The 18,163-nt window shown below is 40.8% G+C and overlaps 1 protein-coding gene across 1 annotated transcript in view; it reads left to right on the top strand.

Moving 5' to 3' along the window:
- SMC5 (structural maintenance of chromosomes 5) overlaps positions 1 to 18,163 on the top strand; it is a 3,018,525-nt gene that overhangs the window by 1,895,516 nt on the left and 1,104,846 nt on the right. Inside the window, exon 22 of the mRNA XM_044064368.1 lies at positions 16,284 to 16,409. Within this exon, the coding sequence (XP_043920303.1) occupies positions 16,284 to 16,409 (126 nt within the window). The remainder of the gene's footprint in view (positions 1 to 16,283; positions 16,410 to 18,163) is intronic.

Raw genomic sequence — 18,163 nt, forward strand, 5'->3', positions numbered from 1 at the left:
ATAATCTTTTTGATGCTGCTGCTGCTGTTGAACTTTTCAAGTCCCTCCAGGACAGGGGTAAAGCCTTGCAGGAGTTGAAACATATTTTTGCCTGTCCTGTTCCTAAGTTTCAGAGGAATTATCCCCTCAAGTCTGCATTTGTTCACAGACTGTCTCACCCTTCACCCAAGGGTAAAAAAGGGTTCTAGTTCCAGATGTGTGCCTCCTCCTTGTCTACACAAATTCCTACTTCCCAGAAACGTGCTTTTCATGATTAACCAGGTTCTGCTTGACAATTTACTTCCTCATCCCTTTCATGGTAAATGTCTTTTCTCTTCAAGTAAAGGTTCATTCTACTGGAGCTGTTGCTTCTTTGGGTGTGTTTTTCAAGGCCCTGGATAACAGTTCCATCCATGAGGCTGCTACTTTGTCTTATGCCCATACTTTTCACTAAGCTTTATAAGTTGGTTGTTATTTCCAGGGTTAGAGATGGCTTTGCTAGGGCAATACTGCATGGGTATCTGGCAGACTCTTCAGTGCCATTCCCCTCCCAGGTTTCCTCTTGAGCTTTTATACTCTCCGTTATGTTAGGACTACTGCAACAGTGATATGGGAGGACATAGTACAGTTGTGTAAAATCTTACCATAACAGTAGATGTCATTCTCTTCACTGCTACAGTATTCGTTCCCATTCCTCTAGCCTGTTCTTGTTGCCCTCCTGGCCAAGGGGCTGAGCTCTCTGTTCTCCTCTGGGTGCGTATATTCCTCCTTGTCCTTAGGGACATTCTGCTCCTCCTGGGGCATGTACAGTTCTGAATGTGTGCATCTGTACATCACCTTTATGCCCTATGCCTTGCTTGGGGAGCATACGTGTAATGAATGGCACATGCAGGTACTAAAGGCTTTGGTATACTGGCCAGACATTGGGCTGTCTTTGGCAGGAAATCCCTTCTGTTAGGAATACTGCAACAGTGAAAAAGACATCTACTCTTGTGGTAAGATTTTACACAGCTGTACTTTCTCAGGCTTTCCTTGATGCCTTTGTATCCACTTGTACTGTGCCAGACTGTCGACAAGCAGCCTATAAAAAACCTGACAGGTTTTACAAGATACCCTGTGGCATAAACGTTCTGTACAAAAACTCTGTAGCAGACCTTTCTTTGTGTTCCATATCTACAGATAACCCTTCTGTCACTTTCTACTGCCAGAGCTTTTCCTTCAGATAGACAGCAGGTCAGTGGACAGACTGGGGAAAAAGGTTTATATATCTTCTACTCTGGCTTTTAGAGCCCTAGATTATTAGACCCAAATGACTAAATAGTCTTTCCTGGACAATTTAAATAAAACATTGTCCTCTCCTGAGGAACCCGGCAGTAAACAACAGGCCTTATCTTTCAGTCTTCCCAAGTGGCTAGAGACAGCATAAAATGCAGCTATAATGCAGTAGAAGATTCCTCTCGAGAAGCTGCTTACAGGTTCTATGATCAGAAGGTATGCATGGTTATGCTGTCAGCTCCTCCCAGAGAATATTGAGGCAAAACTGTTAGTTCCTACTTTAAAGAAGGACCTTTTGTTTGGTCCAAGTACTTCTAGTCTTTTCAAACAATTACTGGAAAAGGGTAGAATTATCAAGGACTGTAGACAGAACTTTATTTCTACTTTGCCAAAATGCCAAAGGAATTACCCTGCAAAACCTACTTCCTTCACTTGCAGGTAATCTAGATATTTTCATAAGCCCAGAAAAAGATTTCAGGACAAAACCATACAGGGACACAATTTGTGAGGCCTCCCTACCCAAACAAGTCTGAGTGACCTATCCTTTGTCCTCCTCCCCATCCTGGATTCATCCCTACTATACAAAAGGTGCATCTCATCCCTAAAAAAACTGGCTACTCATCACATCGGACAAATGGGTTCTTTCCCTCATTCAAAATTGGTACAGTCCCCTACTTCAGGGCCTGGGGTTCACAATCAACCTAAAGTAGTCCACAATGAAGCCAACCCAAGACCTAGTTTTTTTTTTACTGTACAGACTAAACACCAAACTCAGGCAGGCTTTCTTACTACTGGATAAAATGCAAAGCCTAACCACTTACTTCCTTTCTCCTCTTCAGCCCTGTACTAGAAGGGAGATGCTCAGATCACTGGAGTTTATGGCACCAGCCATCCCCATTGTTCCCTTTGCCAGATTCCATATGACGAAGCTTCAGTGGTACCTGAAGTCCACCTTTTCCTAGCATTCTCATCCACTGGGACACACATGTTGCTCTGCTTCCTTAACTAAAGAAGGAAATGCTATTTTGGATATTACAAGTAAAGCTCAACATGGATCTACCCCTCAAACTGCAGACTGTGCAATGGGAGCTGCATACAGACACAGACTATGCATGGGAGAGCGTGGACAGACAAGTTGAGAGTTCAGAGACAGTGGTCAAAAAATCTGAGATCAAAACACATCATTATGAAGGAAATGAGGGCATTATTGCAAGACCTGCAGATCTCCCAATCTTGGAAAATAGGTCCCTTAAGTGTGTTCACAGTTGGCACAATGGTCATAAGCTAGGGAGCATCAAATCTTATCAGTTGTACAGACTAGTTATTTTAGCATGGGAGCAGGCCACAAAAGTAACCCCCTCCCCTTCAGTCTTTCTGCCCCCCCCCCCCCCCAAAAAAAGCAGTTTACATTCCCTCTCAAAACAATGCCCTGGCAGACTTTTTAAGCAGACGAGGGGAAAGTCACCTTGAATGGATGCTGAACAAGAAGATCTTCCTAGACATATTTCACAAATGGGGGTACCATAGATAGATCTTTTGGTCTCCATCAACAACAAACTTCTGCTCTTTTGCATCAGGATCTGCTGTCCCAAAGGTTGGAAAATGGATGCAATGTCTTTTCCTTGGAAGGGGAGGTATTTATATGCCTTCTCTCTACTACTCCTTCTTCCCAAGGTTTAATAAAGATCCAAAGAGAATAGCCAAACATCTTAGTGGTGACTCCCTATTGGCCAAGGCAGCATTGATTCCCCATTCTCTTCCACCTAACTAAGGGCTGTCAGCAGGCGCCTCACTCCTCAGTGGACCTGCTCACACAACAGAAAGGCTCACTACTTTATTCCAACCTATCATCACTCAACCTGACATTATGGATGGAAGCATTCTGATGCATTTTAGACACCAGTTTTCTGAGGATGTGCTTAACGTTCTCTAAAAGGCAAGAAAAAAACACTACTAGGAAATCTTACATAGCAAAATGGAAAATATTTGCTATACGGTGTATGGCTAAAAAACAGGACCCAGTACAGTCTAATACCCCAAGAGGTCCTCTCTTATTTGTGTGAGCTGTTGAAATCTGGCCTAGAATATCCCTCTCTTAAGGCACACATTTCAGTCATATCTTCTTGCCTACCTCTTGGTCCTCTTCTGACCAAACTAGAGGAAAAAGCATTATTCTTAAAAAGGTGTATTCCACCTGAAACCTCAATGAAAAGCTATCCCACCTGCTTAGGACCTCTGTTTTGTGTTGGAAAAACTCACTTATTTTGTTCTAGTGCCTCTGCCTTTCTCAAATTCTGTACTTGGAAAACCATTCTTCTAGTAGCTCTCACCTCTGTCAGATGAGTCTGTAAACTACAGGTCCTTATGGCAACCCCCCTCCCTCCCTTATTTTTCACAAGAATAGTGTGTCCTTGAGGGCCAGTCACTCTTCTGCACCTAAAGTGGTAAATGAACTCCTCTCTTAATCAGGCCATAAATGTGCCCACCTTCTTCCCAAATCCACAAAATAAGGGAGAAAGGACTCTGCATTCTTTTGATGTTTAGTAACAACTCTGATTCTACCCATATAAGACTAAAGATATCCACAAGTTTAACCATTTATCTCTTTCCAGGATTCCAAACTAAGGACCCAGTTTCTAAGCAAATTATTGCTAACTGGATTTCTAAATCCATTACCTTTTGCTACACTCAACATGACATATCCTTACTGTCTCCAGAAAAGGCACATTTTATTAAAGCAGTGGTCTTATGTGGTGCCTTCTACAAGAGGATCAGCTGTGGATCATTTGTAGAAGCAGCTACTTGGTCTTCACCAATTATTAGAGAGTGGAGGCTTTTTCTAAATCCATGGGCACATTTGCCAGGTCAGTCTTCTCTGTATTACTGGGCAGTTTTCCAATTTCTCATCCAACCGCCATTTATTCCTCAAACTTTGAGAATCATCCAACAGTTTGGAATACTGCTACAGTGATCTAAGGAAGGACATAGTACAGTTGTGTAAGAACTTATCATAATGATAGATATCCTGCTAATCATTGTTGCAGTATTCTTTCCCAACTTACTTGCATCCTTCTTGGTTTTTTCCTTCCTTTTCCTCTTGAACCAAAGTGGATCCACTGTCTTTTTGCCTATTCCCTCTTAGCTGACCAGTTTTTTTAATTTCTCGGGCCTCTAGAGGTTTACTGGCTTTAGAATAGTCTGAGAATTTACGCTCATAAGTTCACTTGTGTTGTCTTAGGCCTGCGGGCTGAAGTCATATGTTGGATGTATAGCACTGTGGAAGGGCTGTGGTACCCCAGATGAATGTCAAGGCTATTTGGTAAGACAACCAAAGAGTTTGGAATACTACAAGAGTGATCAGTAAGACATCTACTGTTATGGTAAGTTCTTGCACAATAGTATTTTCTGTGGCTAGCCAAGTTTGCCTATTCACTGTGTATGCTCACACTGATTACCCCTCACTGGTCAGTGGGCTGAGACCAAATTTATACAGACTACTCTTTACCCATAATCTCATACATTTGCTTACAACAATACTACTAAATGACACTTAATTTTACACAGCAAAACCTGTCTATACAACCTAAACTCCTAAAACATAAAAATATTCTCTTTTCATTCTCACCCACTGTTTCCAGCACCAACCATTCAATATCCACACCATAAATAGAACATACCCTTTCCAGTCTGTACTTCCTAAGTCATCACCTCTAAAAAATTTTATCACTGCTTATACACAACATGTTGTCAGCTGTCACCTACCCCTTGCATTAGAAATCTGCAACCGTCTAATTTGCACAGTTAGTTAACACAAGTCAGTTTCATACACTAAGTATTCGTGAGACCTTTGGTTCTTTTCCCTAAGTAACGTCTAAACCACTAAACACCCTACTATGTTCTACATTTTCGTTTCTTTACTCCTTCAGCCTCTCATTTAAATGTCCCTTCAGTAGTACAGCTTTTACTACTCCCCCACTTGCTTACTAGATACTCCTTACTGTATGCTATATTCTTCTGTTTTCTCTCTAGGTCTGTTGACAATCCCCAAGTACATTCTGTATCATCATTTGTCTTCCCTCACTGTAGGTGCATGTAGTGTAATCCCTTCCTCTACCCTGCACTCTGTTTACACAAGTCTTCCCTCTACTCTCTCTATACCCCACTCACCACAATCCAGTCACACTTAACACATTTCTTCTATGACATCTCATCTCTTGTAAACTCTAAATTATCCACTCTCCCAACCGTATTACTGCCTCCTCAAAGTTCTCCACCCTACTAAAACAAATTAACTTTCTATCTTATCTCTTCAACCCCTCTCTCTTTCTACTGTACTACTTGAATCCCTGTACTCAACTGAGGTGGGAGATAGGCTGATCCTTTCCTTTATTCCACACACTACGCGGCTGTCTATCCCCATGTACCTTGTCTTTTCCCTGCAGCCTAAATGGTAGATGTTCATCGTGTTTCACTGTTGCAGTCATTACACTTGGGTTATCCTGCTGGCAGGCTACCCGCAGTCGGCCAGAATTCCAAAGTCTAGGTCCGGCATCGGTTGCTGTCGCCTCTTCCCTGACGTTGGTGCGCCAGGGGTATAAAAGATGCAGCCGACGCCATTTTCTTCAGTCTTTCTTGCCGCGCGGTGCCCGAAGCAAAAGCAGTTCACAAGTGCCGGTCAGCCGACTCCTGAGATTTTCGAAATTGAATTTCAGAACCAAAGTCTTCAATAAAGCTAAGTACCCCATTGGGGAAACTTTTTCTTGCTCCAGACCGATGTCAGTAAAAGTTAACAATTGTATTTCTTGTGGGAAGCAAATACCTCATAAAGACTTTCACTCTTACTGTATTCCTTGCCTAGGCCATGACCACGACGTTACTAGTTGTCAGTTTTGTGCTAGATTCAACAAACGCACTATTAAGCGTCAGTTTGAGTTTGCCTTACATTACTTTGGCCGAAGGTTTAACTACATAATGCCGTTGGTACAACCGACGACCGGAATTCATAAAAAACGCAAAGACAAGGAAAAGGACAGGCATCCGAGGTCCAAAACTGACGACGATGCCTCTTCTAGGCCAGTCGCCGGTTCCCAGTGAGGCGCTTTCGCAGCCCCTGACACCCGCTACCTCAGAACCACAGGCCGTATCCGACTCCCACGTGGAGACACCTAGGCCTCTGGAAACTCAAGGTATTGGGCCTGTGGAAACTATTCCCTCAGATGGGTCCTGAGCCGCTGAGCAGGCATCGGCTTCTGAGGGTGTTTTCAGACCTTCACAGCTTACTATTAAATCTACTACAGCAGCCAAGGCAAAGTCAAAAACACCATTAAAGACAAGTACAGCATTCTCCTGGACAATCATCCATGCCAAAGAAACAGATGCTTAAAATGGCCGAGGACCTAATTACTTTGATCAGGGGTTCCCATCCCCCTCCTGATAAAAGTTCTAGGCAAGACACTGACTATGACTCCTCTGACCAGGTTTATATTTCCTCTGATTCTTCTTCAGATCAGGGATATTCTCTCCCTCCCTATGAGGACTCTGATGCAGAAGAATCTATACCTTCAGCCTCTCCGCCTGAGGATTATTCTTTTGGGGAAACCTTGCACGCCATGAGGGAGCATTTCCATTGGGAGAGCCAGGATTATTCAGAATCCAAGAAAAGGCTCAGAGACTTTCTTTTATTGCCTCAGCACAGGCCCCTGGCTATCCCCCCTGTGCTTGATATTGTTGTTGATGTTTTCTCTGAATCCAGTCTGTCTCCTGATTCTTTAACCCCTGCACCAGTCAAGCCAGACAGGTACTACAGGGTCCCAGACTCTCATAAATTTCTTTATAAAAACTTCACTGCCGACCCAGAAACAATTTCTCAGGGTCCCAAAGGGGTTAAGGCTTCCACTGCAAAAAACCCTGTTCCCTCTGTTAGGGATTCTAGAGCTCTGGATAGATGGGGAAAAAAACTTTCCACTTCCGCTACTTTAGCTGTAAGGGCTTTAAACTGCCAGTTTCACATGCTTAAATATCAGCAGTACCTCATGTCTTTGTTAAAACAGAAAATTCTTACAAACTCAAAGTCCTGACATTAAGGAAATGCAGGATTTATTGCATGCATAATGCAGGATTTATTGCATGCAGCTGAACAAGTAGGAAAGCATACTCTGCAATGTGGTTTTGATTCATTAGAGGCTTCTTGTAGAGCCGCAGTTACAGGCTCTGTCATTCAAAGGCATGCTTGGTTGAAAGAACAAAGTTTACCTGAACATGTTAAAGTAAAATTATTGGATGCTCCACTACAGCATGATACTTTGTTTGGTGTTTAGACAGAAGAGGTGTTAAAGAAAATGGAGGATAAAGCAAAATCAATGCAGACAGTAAAGGATTTCTTACAGGTTCAACCACCTAGGTTTGGCAGAAACTGGCCTTCAAAAAATTGGTCCTTTCCAGTGTCAGACAGGCCACAAAGAGGCAGAGACAGACGCCCAAGAGACAGATCTCAGCCCCAAGGCTCATACAGACCTAAACAATGGGGTGCTTCAGCCCCCAAAGGAGGAGAAGATAAATCACAACCTTATAGGAAACAGTCCCAATGACTTCCCTCTACAAATGCCAATCACTTACCTTTTGGCAGCACCCTTAGGGGGAAGGCTAGCACTTTTCTCACAAAATTGGCACATGATCACACAGGACAAATGGGTACTGAATATTGTTTCTCAGGGTTACAGGTTCCACTTTCACACCCTTCCAAAATCAAAAGGTATGCCGGACCTGCCACAAAACTAATGGGCAGAGGCTCAAAAACAAATTTCTGCTCTCATGGACATAAGAGCTATTCAAAGAGTACCACAGCAAGAACAGGGACAAGGATTTTACTCGAGACTTTTCCTGGTACCCAGAAAGGCCAAAGCCTGGAGACCAATACTGGACCTGTCAATCCTAAATACTTTCCTATATGTTCCAAAATTCAAAATGTTAACACTGCAGCAACTTCTACCCATGCTGGGCAAGAAGGCTTGGCTAGTTACTTTGGACCTCAAGGAGGCATACATGCATGTCCCAATCAGACAATCTTGCAGAAGATACCTCAGATTCATAGCTGGCTCAATGCATTACCAATTCTCTGCACTGCCCTTTGGCTTATCTACTGTGCCCAGGGTCTTCACGAAATGCCTGGCACCAGTAATTGCATTTTGCAGACAAAAAAGAATTTAAATATATCCCTACTTGGACGACTGCCTTATTCAAGCAGAGCAAAAGGACATTCTACCAAGGACATTCTACCAAAGCATCTGGCGTTTGTAAAAAGATTACTAATTTGCTTAGGGTAAACGAAAAGAAATCAAAACTAGTGCCCTCTCAAGAGATAATATTCCTGGGTGCAAGCTTAAATACAACTGCCCAGATGGCTTATCTCACACCAGACAAGCAAAGGCAATTGAATCATTACTTTCAAATGATGGCAACAAAGACCCAGCTCCCTGCAAGAAAAATTCTGCAGGCCCTGGGCTTCATGGCATCCTGCATTCTACTAATTCCATATGCAAGACTGCATATGAGGAAACTACAGTGGTATCTAAAAAGTGTTTGGACTCAACATTGCCACAGCCTGGAAACTATAATAACTCTAATTCCCTGCCTGCAACAGGAGTTTTGATGGTGGGCACTGGTCGGTCACCACAACAAGAGACAGCCTTTCACCTTACCCACAGCCAGGCAGACAATAACAACAGGTGCATCAGATTATGTCTGGGGGCACACATGGCAGGAAAATGTATTCAGGGCACGTGGCCCAAGGAACAAATGCATCTTCACATCAATCAAAAAGAAATGCTAGCTGTACAGAATGCCCTGACAGCCTTCAAGGATCTATTACATCCAGGACAACTATTACTAAAGATGGACAATACCACAGTTATGTGGTACATAAACAATCAAGAGGGCACACATTCCTACCCCCTCTGCAGGCAAGCCATGACTTTGTGGAACACAGCACTGACCTATCAAGTACATATGCAGGCACAATTCCTGACAGGAACTAAAAATACACTGACAGATGAACTAAGCAGAAATCTCATGGACCCTCACGAATGGAAACTAAATCCACAGGTCTTCAGCATGATAACAAGGAAATGGGGATGCCCAGACATAGATCTTTTTGCCTCCCCTCACATCTGCCAACTACAGAGATTCTGCACAAGAACTTATCACTCACAAGCATGGAAAGTGGATGCTCTATCATTCAGCTGGAAAACCATGACAGTTTATGCCTTTCCTCCACTGCCTCTTCTTCCCAAGGTGCTCCTAAAAGTCAGACAAGAGAAGCCAAAAATTATCCTGATTGCCCCAGACTGGCCACGCCAGCACTGGTACCCAATCCTAAAGAACTTGTCTCAAAGGCCAGCCTGGCCTTTACCTCAAATTCCTCATCTTCTGACTCAACAAAACAATCAGATTCTGCACAGTCAACTCAGAACCTTAAATCTGGCTGCATGGCAGATAATATAGCCACTCAGACCATACCTCTCTCTAAAGCTGTTATGGATGTCGTTTTAGAAGCCAGGAGGCCCAGCACTAGGAAATCTTATGCAGAAAAATGGAAGAGATTCTGTGCTTGGAACCAGGCACAGGGACTCGAGCCACTTGTTCCTAATGTACCTCAAATTTTACAATACCTAACTGAGATGCTGGACAAAGGCCTATCCTTCTCATCAATTAAGATCCATGCTTCTGCCATTTCAGCTCATTACAATATGGAACCTCCTATTTTCTCTCATCCACTACTAAGACATTACCTCAGAGGGACAAAAAACATAAGACCCCCAGGAGAGCACCAATACCTACTTGGGACCTCAATTTTGTTTTAGAAAAACTCTCACTGCCTCCTTCTGAGACCGCCAGTACAGCTGATATAAAATTCTTATCATGGAAAACTGCTCTGCTCCTAGCAATAACTTCAGCAAGAAGAGTCTCAGAGTTACAGGCATTAATGGCAGTGGAACCTTTCATCATTTTTCATCAGGACAGGGTTTCTCCAAGGACAAACCCAAAATTTATGCCAAAGGTAGTATCGAGTGTGGCTCTTAACCAAACCATCCATTTGCCAACATTCTATCCAAATCCCCAGAATAAAGGGGAGAGACGTCTGCACGCTTTGGACATGCACGGACAGCTACGATTCTACTTGGACAAAACAAAAGCTTTCAGAAAAACTGAGCAACTGTTTGTAGCTTATGCTGCAGGATCACAAGGAAAGCCTATCTCAAAGCAGACTATTTCAAAATGGATAGGACACTGCATTCTCTTCTGCTATTCACAACATGGCAAATCAGTGCCTAAGGGCATTAGGCCACATTCTACCAGAGCAACAGCCTTCCACAGAGTACCAACCAAAGACATTTTAGAAGGTGCAACCTGGAGTTCAATGCACACTTTCACCAAGCACTACCACTTACCTCTCTACTCTAAATCCAGAGCAGGCTTTGCCACTGCAGTTTTGCAGGGCCTGGTAGCCTCTCCTAATCCTATTTAGGCCCAGCCACCCAACCTCAGCTTTGGGATTCAACCCAAGTGTAATGACTGTAACAGTGAAAAACGAACATAGTACATTTCTGTACCTACCATAAATGTAGATGTACGAGTGTATTCACTGTTGCAGTCCAGGTTACCCACCATCCCCCTTTTCTTTGTTGGGACTTTTCTGTACTTCTCAATTCTATACAATCTATGTGGTGTATTTGCTTGTAGATGAAGGAAATGTTTATTTTAGTACATGCATGCTTTTTGGCATAATTTTTCCAGCCTTCCTATTTGGGGGCACCTGACATCTGGGGCAAGAAAAACTGAAGAAAATGGCGTCGGCTGCATCTTTTATACCCCTGACGCACTGATGTCAGGGAAGAGGCAACAGCAACCGACGCGGACCTAGACTTTGGAATTCTGGCCGACTGCGGGTAGCCCTGCCAGCAGGATAACCCAAGTGTAATGACTGCAACAGTGAATACACTCAAACATCTACATTTATGGTAGGTACACAACTGTACTTTAGGTTGCTTGTAGCCCTTTTCTCTTTTCCCAGCTTGCAGCCTAAGTGGCAGATATGTTGCTGTAACCATTCTTTCCTTTCCCACCTTACAGCCTAAGCAGTAGACAGGCTATGCTACCCCCCCCCCCCCCATTCTTTCTCTCTTTCCCCATTCTCTCGTCTTCTAGCTTAAGTGGCAGGCTGGTCTTTCCTTTCCTCTTGTCTTCCCTCTGCAGTAAAGTTTTTTCATCACACCTTCTCCCTCTAAAACATTGGGATTAATATAAAGGCTGCATTGTTGATCTCTGTTCTCCCCTTCCAGCCTTAGTGACCATACTTATTCCATTTGTTTCCCCTTCTGAACAGCCCCAACTCTATATGCATCCTATTTCGCCTCCTTTCTCCTAAATATAGGGGTTGTCAATATTGTATTTTTCCTCTCCCGCCCTTTTTTCCCAGCTTACTTTCATATACTAACTTTCAATTTTTTATTCAACATACTGTTAGATTCCCTTCCTCCTATTCTGTCCACCTTATTCCCCTTTTTCAGTTCCACAAAGCACTGTTTTAACTTTTTTGTAGCTGTGATGTGTTTACTTAGACTTTATCTGTTTAATTCAAATGTACTCCTCTTCTTGAGTAACTGTCTTCTCTTGACAGCCTTCACTCAAAATCTTAACAACACTATCTCTACCACATAATTCAGCCAACATTCCCATAAAAAATCCTTCCTGATTCAAATCATAGGCTATGCTGCCTGTTTAACCAAAAAACAATTCCTACCTTTAAGAAATATCTCTGTCCTATAGTTTACTTTCCGCTGAAACTACTCCAATATGGTGACATCCATACCAGTCCTGATCCTCTTTAACAATCAGTAAATACTACAATGTCCAATAATTCCCACTACTCAAACAACTGAACTCTTAACAATACTGGGAGGAAAAAGTCACAGTTTTTTTTACAAATTGTATTCATTAATACATGTATTAGCTCTGTTATCATGGCTTATAGTAGCTCTTATTGAGGCCTAGCTTAAAGATGCCTTCTGCCATTCTACATGCATCCAAGACAACTATAACATTCTGTATGACTTTAGACTTAGCCCAAAAATTGGTGGTGGAGTCATGCTTCTAATCACGCGACATCTTCCTGCAAATCTTTGTTCAAAAGCTAACCAGGTTAGTGATGAAGCCTCCAACCTGATGTTAGTAAACCTACATAAAGGAAACTGTTCTCAACTTAACATTGGCTCTGTTTTTAGTATTCCACCTTCCTCAATTGCTACTATTCAAGAGACAGTCTTGCAAATGTTCTCACGTGGCCCTAGTGGGAATAGTGATTATTCTAGGGGACTTTAATTTTGATTCTAATGGTCATGAAGTCAAATAGCTAAAAAAAAATGCTGTAACACCTTAATCTAGAAAAAAAAATGTGTTAAGCAGCCAACCTGGCCCATCCTAAAGGCAAGAAAGCATTCTCCTCTTGATCTTATTTTACCAACTTGGCCCATCAATGCATTAACATTAAAATTATGCCAAACTTTCTAAGTGACTACTGTCCAGTTATCTTAGGAAATGCAAATGTCTTTTACCAGTAATGAAAAAACATATCCACTTGTCTTGCCAGTAATGTCCCTAATAATGCTAACATTAATCTGTCATAGCATTTTAGAACCTTTGTCACCTGTTTCATTGAAGCCATCATTAACACATTTCTTAACTTAAGCTCTAACCAGCAAACTACTCAAAGTAACCCACAAGTTCAAGTGTACATTTTCAGATTATGCTGCCACTTCCGAGCTGTTTCTTAGAAGAAAACTAAAAGGCTATTAAAAAACTTTATACTGTGTCCTAACTTCCTTAGGGAAGCAGCAAGCAAAATAATCAAACCCTTAACTTATTTATAAACTCAAGTACCACAGGTATTGTTCAAAACCAAGAGAAAAATGGACTGAAACACTTGCAAATACTAAAAAAACAAAAATATGTTTCGGGCAGCTTAAAGGACATAGGTGCAAGAATCCACTGTAAACCTTGTTAAATCCTTTAATGTTAAAAATTATGTTTATTGAGCGCTCTGATGAAGTCTTGTATTTTACATGACAAAAGCACTCAAACATGTTTAACATTAAAGGATTTAACAAGGTTTACAGTGGATTCATGTATCTATGTCCTTCAGGTTGCTTGAAACACTTTACCACAGGAATTGTTCCACCGGACCAAAAGCATGTCATCATCATATCTCTTTCTAAGGTAGCCCAGCCCAAAACCCATAAAGACTATTGGCATGTCCTCATTCTTTGCCTCTTTTAAAATTTTTTTTTTTAATTTTCTTCATAAATAGCTGCTTAAACACCTTTATAGCCATGGACTTCTATCTGATGGCATGACTTCAGAAATGGTTTTATCACAACCACCACTGCAAATACAGTGGTGGTTTTAGCACAACTTTCTGATTGGCCTTCTAAGCTTATAATCAAAGGGATTGTGTCAAAATCTAAGGATGTCATTGTCCCCCAGTCCTCATTAGGCCAATCATTGTATATAATGCCCCCTTTGGCATGTATCTGTTCCATACACATGCAAAAACTGGAACACCCACAGAAATACCTTACTAAAGGGATACAAGACCTAAACAGCATGTCCTACACAGACCAACTCAGAGCCCTGTCACTTATGCTCTGTATCCTACAGACAGCTACGAGATGGTCTGTGTCTGGCATACAAGGCATCCTCCAACTCATTGCATATGGATTTTACTGCACATTAACAAGTCAAATGGCAACAGAAATGATCAGTGTAGGGATCTAAATGTCTGATGCAACATCAGCAGAATGATTTGGAAGGGTAGGTATGTTTTGCAGAGGATACCGGTGCTATGAAACAGGCTCCCATTCATATGAAACCAAGTTTAGCCCTGACCCTTTTCAAACGCAACTTAGATCTATAGATAGAAAACAGAAAATTTACCCCCGGAGTGTCCCCTGTACTACTCATGGATAGATGCAGCACCTATATACTTTATCCCATGCATGAATCCCTGAAGTCATCTATGATATAATCCCAGTTATTCTCTTTAGGGGTAATATATAATTACAGACAATGGGATGGGTAAGGCCAATCTATAACCAAATGGAATAGGTTATTTCTAACACAAAAAGGGAAATTGGCTAGGCTAAAATGACCCACAAGGGCAGCTAGCCTAGTAGCTACCTGTGAACCTATGACCTAAATATTCTATTACCAAAAAGTCCACTTATTTTCTATGCACCTTACTGTATAAAATTCTGAATAATAGCTGCTTTCCAATAGAGAACTTAATATCACACAGCATACCTCTCAACTGTCCAGATTTTTGGTCTGTTCTTCATAAAATCTGTGGTTTTCTGGCAAATTACTGAGGATTGAGGTCACTAAATGACATACATTTGAGTTTCAGACTTCATATCTTTCAGATAATCCATGCTAAAACAACTGTTGTTACTCTAGCAACTAAGTTTATAAGACCAATGTTTAAAATTTGTCCCTATTTCTGGGCCTTTGTCCCCTGTTATTTTAGGCTTTATCCAGATTTCTTGCACTAAGAGGTTGAAAGGTTTGTCACGGAGACATCCTACATTAAAAAAAAGTCACTGGTGAAAGAACCACAAACAGACCCAGCTTTCTGGAGCAAGCTGCCAGCTGAAACAAGAGATCAAAATACTCTTACCAGGTTTAAGAAGTCCCTTTCTGAGCACCTCTTCAAGAAAGTAGCTTGTGCTATTTAACTCTTCTCACTTTTATGTTCTCTTAGCCTCTAATTCTATTTCTTGAAATGTATTTTTCTTCTATTAACTCCATTTGAGTTTTTTTTTTGTTCAAAGAGATTCAGTCTTAAACATTTAAGGAGCAATTTTATGTAAACAAGCTTTATTTGCAACCCATGTAGCTGATGAAACCTAAATATATTTATTTTATTTGTTTACTGGGAGAGTCCAAATGGGAGAATCCATTTTCATAGGAGGCCCAGGGAGTAAAATTCCACACAGTGACAATACAACATAATTTTAACAGCATACTACTTTTTATACATTGCTAAACATTATTGACAGTTGGACATGTAGTATAAAGTACATATATAGCAGAAACAAAATCCTAGTTAATGATACAGATGTGCAGTATAGGAAAATCTGATCATATCGTTCTTATTGTGACTCATGATTTTACTGGAATTTGGTGGCTTAGTGAACTTGATTATGCAGTACAGTATACAATTTAGAGTAAAGAAATGAAGAATGATGTGTTTTGTAGTGTGAAGGAGATATTGCCAGCACAGCTAGCTGGAATTTCGTAAATTATTTGTCAGAAGTGAATACCAAAATTATTTATATAAAATGTGTTACAACTGTATTAGAATTGTATGTAGTGTGTATATCAAACTGGCTTGTACAGACGTGCTGAAAAGGTATTTTAAGTTTGCGTTTGAAATACATCCACAGTATGCTCTACTGGAGAGAACAAAAATGTACATGCACTATTGTAACTGTCTAAATGTATATATTTTAACAGTGGAAGCTGGAATACAGGAGGCTAGCTTCAGTCCAGCAAATTTTAGGAAAATAGTTGAAATTAAATTACTTTATAGGCTACGCAGTAAAAGATGGTGTCTTTCAGTTTTTGATGCAACTAGAGAGACAGGGTCTGTGCTGAGAAGCTTTCTGTATTGCCTTTAGGGTGCTTTAATTACTTGTTTTGAAAGCATGAAGGAATGCAATAATTGTATGACTTCAAGCATCTGCCAAAAATCGGAGGTCTATGTATTTTCACAGGTAAAGGCTAAATACTGTCAGCTTCCAGCAGTGGGGGTTTCACCTGGGGAAGTAGCAGCAGAAGTTGGATGATGATTGAATTAATATTGGGCAGTGTGTGGAGAGAAAAGCAAGTAATGGATTTTAATAACTGTTTGCTTTACTGTTTTCTTTTTCACACTGAATTTACATTAACATGCTGTTTTCTTTACTTGTCTCAAATAGCTGCAGTTTGCTCAACTAGATGAGAAGAAAAGCAGATTGCTTGAGAACTGCAAGAGTTTAATGAAAAAAGCTAGCGAGGCATGTGACATGAGGCCAGGCGAAGGGCTTCCTCTTGAATTTCAAACAGTAAGTTTTACAGTTTATAAATGAAGACATAGTTTTCTTATTAAATTCACCAGTTTCAGGTTGTGAACTGTTTCATACTTGTTTTTTTTTTTTAAATAGTGTAATTTATGTCAGTCAAAGTGTAGGGATGCTCAATCTAGCCCTTTCTCCTGGACAATACAGGGTCAGTATGTCAAATTATATAAACCACAGTGAATTTGATGTGCGGATACTTTGTAGTGGTCAAAGGACAAATCAGTTATTTTGCTTTAACAGAATAATGTAAGGTTTATAATTTGTTTTTTATATGAACAGTTTGTCCATTCCCATGGCAAGAAGAAGAATTTTCCACACGAGAGTAAACATTTTTTCTAGAATTGCATATGTAGTCTTAACTGTAATAATGCATATCATAAATGTCATTGCTGTATAATTATTCACTGGAATTGGATATAGTTGTAGATGGATGTTATTTCCCCAACTTTAACCTTTTAACATCTGGTTGTCCTTAGGGTTGAGTATATGCAGTCTTATTCAGTAGTTTACAAGGGGAACATAGCTGTAAAAGAGAGTATACTGCAAGTCCTGTTCATTTTTTTTCGCTTCCTGAAGCAAACAGACATTCCCATTTGCTTTGTTGGTTCAAAAGTCATTTCCTTGGCCTCTGTCTTTGACAGCGCTAAGCAGAAGCCTGTTTTATTGTTGTAGTAGAGCATTTATATTTCATGATTGTGTAGTGATTTTAAAGTTTTCCAGAGAAGTCATTACTAACAATTGCAGGTATGACATTCCTCCAGTAAACTGTCTTTTCTCCAAAGAGAGAAGTAAAACATTGAAATTACTGAATGTTGTGCTAAGTTAATTACAATAATTTAGCTAGGAAACTTTAAAAAATTGCAAGGTGTTCTGAACATAGAAATGTAGTGTCTTTTTTCTTATCATTCTGTGAGTCAGAATAACAAAAACTAAACACTTAAAAGGTAAATCTAGTAAGGGGCATGGGTGATTGAGGGACTCTGGCCAGGTAGCCTGCCATGATTGTATAGTGATTAGTATTTTGTACTGTGGCTGCAGCAACATCACTTTGAATCCATGTCACAGCAGTATGTAAAGGAGAGGTGGGTTCACTTTTTGTGGGGAACTTGTCAGGGCTCACAGCTGCCCCCTGGGTTGTTAGTCAAGTATTCTGTTACGATACTATGATACCTAGTTTGAGACCACTCTTCTGTGATTAAGATATTTTTACTCAGTTTTCAGATGTAAGTCTACCTGACATCCCCTTTCCAGCCTACTGCCTCACTACTTCAACAAATGGTTAGCAAAAATGGGATAGTGGGTGGAATATGCCAATTTATTCTCTGTTATATTGGTTAAAATGGTACTTTGTATCTTTCCACAGAGCGTTCAGAAAATTCTACTGCCCTAAATAGCAGTCTTCAGGTGACTGTTGCAGGGCATTAATTTAGTCCTTTGCCAATAGCAGCTCTGGAGACTATTCTTGTTTACAATACTCCTTCATTTGGAGATTTCCAGGTAATTGCGGTTGGTACACTCAGGAAATGGGCTGTAGTGCATATGCCTATTTCAGTACTAGCTGTATTACTAAGGAAATAAGCATCCAGTACATAGATGCCTGATGTTACACCATTCAGGGCTCACACCATTCAGGGCTCAGACATTGGTCATAAAATCTTTAAGCAATAGCACCTTGTTATTGCAGAAATTTACACAAGCATCATGAACTCCCAAATCTTTTATCACAGAGAAAAAAAAGA

This window comes from Protopterus annectens, chromosome 2.part2 (genome assembly GCF_019279795.1).
Source record: "Protopterus annectens isolate FY-2018-M chromosome 2.part2, PAN1.0, whole genome shotgun sequence".
In the NCBI taxonomy this organism is placed as follows: Eukaryota; Metazoa; Chordata; order Ceratodontiformes; family Protopteridae; genus Protopterus; species Protopterus annectens.